Source organism: Rutidosis leptorrhynchoides, chromosome 11 (assembly GCF_046630445.1).
Source record: "Rutidosis leptorrhynchoides isolate AG116_Rl617_1_P2 chromosome 11, CSIRO_AGI_Rlap_v1, whole genome shotgun sequence".
NCBI classification, from domain to species: Eukaryota; Viridiplantae; Streptophyta; class Magnoliopsida; order Asterales; family Asteraceae; genus Rutidosis; species Rutidosis leptorrhynchoides.
In genome coordinates, this window is record NC_092343.1 from 406,999,058 (window position 1) to 407,002,584 (window position 3,527).

General features: G+C 39.4%; 1 protein-coding gene across 1 annotated transcript; it reads right to left on the reverse strand.

Annotated features, from left to right (window-relative positions):
- Window positions 1-1,922: 1,922 nt before the first annotated feature.
- Window positions 1,923-2,858, reverse strand: LOC139876184 (uncharacterized). Its single transcript, XM_071863479.1, has one exon. It carries the CDS (start codon window positions 2,856-2,858, stop codon window positions 1,923-1,925), a length of 936 nt encoding a protein of 311 aa, XP_071719580.1.
- Window positions 2,859-3,527: the final 669 nt, after the last annotated feature.

The window sequence follows — 3,527 nt, forward strand, 5'->3', positions numbered from 1 at the left end:
TTCACGATGGAGTTGCTGAATGAGATACCAATTGAATCAATGTGTGTACCTGTTTTTAAAATATTAGCCCAAGTGGTGTTTTTTGAAAGATAAGAGTGAGTCGAGTCAAAGCCACCCGAACACCCGTAAATACTCGAGATGACTTTGACCCACAAGGAAGTGGGTTCGGTTTTGAACCTCCACCACCACTTGCCGATCAAAGCCAATTTTTTGCTTTTTAGTGAACCCAAATTTAACCCGCCCTCCCCGTAAGGTAGAAGAACCTCGTCCCATTTGACCCATGAGATTTTTGAGTCTTTTCCCGTCCCGCCCCATAAAAATAAACGTCTCACACTCTCAAGTTTGTTTAACACACATGGCGGGGCACGGAAGAGAGAAAAATAATACAAGGGAAGACTATTCAACACCGACTTTACAAGCGTTAAGCGACCACCAAAAGACACCGTACTCGCTCTCCAATCCGAAAGTCTTTTTTCAAACTTGTCAATTACCGGTTTCCAACTACCCAACTTTTTCGAATTCGCACCAATTGGGAGTCCTAAGTAGACAAACGGTAAGGATCCCACTTTACATCCGTATACATTTGCTAAACTTTCTACCACTAGATTATCAACCCCAATCCCGAACAAATTGCTCTTACGATAATTCACTTTGAGTCCCGATGTTTTTTCGAAGCATTTAAGAAGAATCATAAGATTGCGAAGATTTTCATCGTTCCATTTCCCCAAAAATATCGTGTCATCCGCATATTGCAAATGGGAAATACAAATTTTATCTCGGCCTACTTCTACCCCCGAAAAAAGATTGTATTTGACCGCAAGCTTTGATAATAAATTTAAACCTTCCTCGGCGATGATGAAAAGAAAAGGAGAAAGAGGGTCGCCTTGGCGCACACCTCGTTTCAACTTGAATTCATTAGTAGGAGAACCGTTCACAAGTATGGAAATGGATGCCGAAGAAAGACACGAGAGGATCCATTTTCTCCATTTCTCACCGAAGCCCATGAGTGTCATAACTTCAAGGAGAAAGTCCCAACTTAAACAATCGAACGCCTTCTCGAGATCAACTTTGAAGATGAAGCTTTCGGATTGTTTAAGTTTTAAAAAATCTAGAGTTTCATTTGCAATAAGGGCCCCATCAAGAATGTAACGCCCTTTTATGAATGCGCTTTGCTCGAAACCAACTAGTTTTGGGACCACCTTTTTTAGACGATTCGAGAGTAGTTTGGCTAATATTTTGTAGTAACTCCCAATTAAACTAATCGGCCGGTATTCATTGAGTGAAGATGGATCGGAGTTTTTTGGGACGAGAGTAATAAAAGAGGCGTTGCAACCTTTTGATATTTCACCCGTATCCCAAAAATATTGGATTGCATCAGTGAGATCATGTTTAATGATACTCCATAATTTTTTATAAAAACTCAAGTTAAATCCGTCCTGGCCCGGGGCTTTAGTACCACCACAATCTTTAACGGCCTCCCAAATTTCTTCTTCACAAATAGGGAATTCAAGACTTTCAGCTTCATCAATATTTAAAATGGTTCTGGACGGCCCAAAATTAATGGACTGCTCACTGTTGCTGACGTCAGGCCCGTCAGTACCGGCCCAGCAGCTGAAATTTGGCCTGTTTGGGTCGACAAACCCGAATATGGAGCTGAAATGATCACGAATAGCATCTTTTATTTCGGACGGGTTTTCGTTCCAAACACCATTTATGTTGAGTCCTCGAAAATTACATTTGTTTTGTTTTCTTTTAATTGATGCATGAAAGAACTTCGAATTTTCGTCGCCTTCAAGGATCCAACGATTTCTAGCTTTTTGCCTCAACATGTTTACTTTCGTATTTTCCTTTTCAAGCCAACTTTTACGCACATCTAACCATTCATTCCTATCATTATCACTAAGAGGACCCATCTCGGCTTTTTATTCCCAACTCTCCACTTTCAATTTGAGATCACTTATTTCTTTATCCAAATTACCAAACGTATTCCTACTCCAATCTCTAAGTGCAAATTTCACATTTTTCAACCTATCTCTAAACCTACAATCTTTCTTTGAGCTCGTCACATTCCTATTCCAAGCTTCTCTAATGATATCCTCTACACCATCTTTATTGAACCATTCATTGAACACCTTGAAAGGTTTCGAACCAAAATAAATAATGGAATCTTTAAGGATTAACGGACAATGATCCGACTTCTTTCTATCTAAGGGAGTAACCGAAAGATCTTTCCAAAGGTTTAAGAAACTTTCGGAAACAAGAAACCGATCAAGTTTGCTAAGCTTACAACCATCATCACTAATCCTTGTAAATTTCCTTCCATTAATAGGTATCTCAATTAAACTATTTCTAGCTATAAACTCATTGAATCTATCCGCACGTCTCTGATAAAACACACAATTTAATCTATCCGAATTATTTCTTACTTCGTTGAAATCACCGCATAAAACCCATGCCGAATCTAAACCCGCCAACAAATTATCTAAAGAACACCAAAAACTTTTCTTCTTCACATCACTATGGGGACCGTATACGTTGACAATACTCGAAACTTGAACCGAAACAATCCATTTACCACGAAGTGCTATAAAGAATTCACCATACAAGCAATCAGTAGCATTGAAAGTTTTAGTGTTCCAAATAATCAAAAACCCACCTGATTTTCCAACCGCATCCTTTTGAATAAAATCTAAATCCATATTGCCCCATAATGCATAGATGTATTGGTTCTTAATTTGCTTACTTCTAGTTTCTTGAAGCACCAATAAATCTGGATTCTCACTATAACATATGCTTTTTACCCACCCAAACTTCCCTTTAATCCCAAGGCCACGCACATTAAGAGTAATGATCTTCATTATTTAAACAGAAGAAAACGAGATAGGATATGATAACTTACTGGGGATTGAGGCGGGTCCACCTCAACCCGAGTTGTTCACCAAATCCTTTTACTTCAGCACTATTGATAGAATTCACTTTCGATTTGATACTTCCGCATGTCTGTTGTGAGTTGCATGATTGGTTATTAGACCTAGGTTTGGTTCCACACGATTTGCACTTTACCGTATCGTCTAGTTGGATGCCCCTACGTGCCATTGATTTCATACGCATAATACGGGAAGAAGCCCTGTGGTTGCTGATGGCCTTCCAGTAATAGTAATTGCAATAGGATATGTCGCTCGAGCTTTTATCTTTTCTTTGTTTAAGGTTCTCAGATGCAGCAGAACCAGAAAGACGATTAAAGCAATTCTCACTTTTTGATCTTCGTAGCCCAGAGTTGGTAGAGGAGCCCACGTTTGGATTGTTTGTGTTGTCTGGAATGGCATCTTGGGCTGCCCGTTGAACAGGCCCATTTGGCGAAATCTTCTTTTTCTTCTTTGATTTTTTTGGTTTTTTAGCTGGACTACCACTATCTGGCTCGTCATGTGGCAATGGCCCAATATTATTAAGCCCAGCTACATTATTTAAATTTTCATTTGTGTCTTTTGGAATATTGGGCACCACATTTGCATCCTCTGTGCCAACAT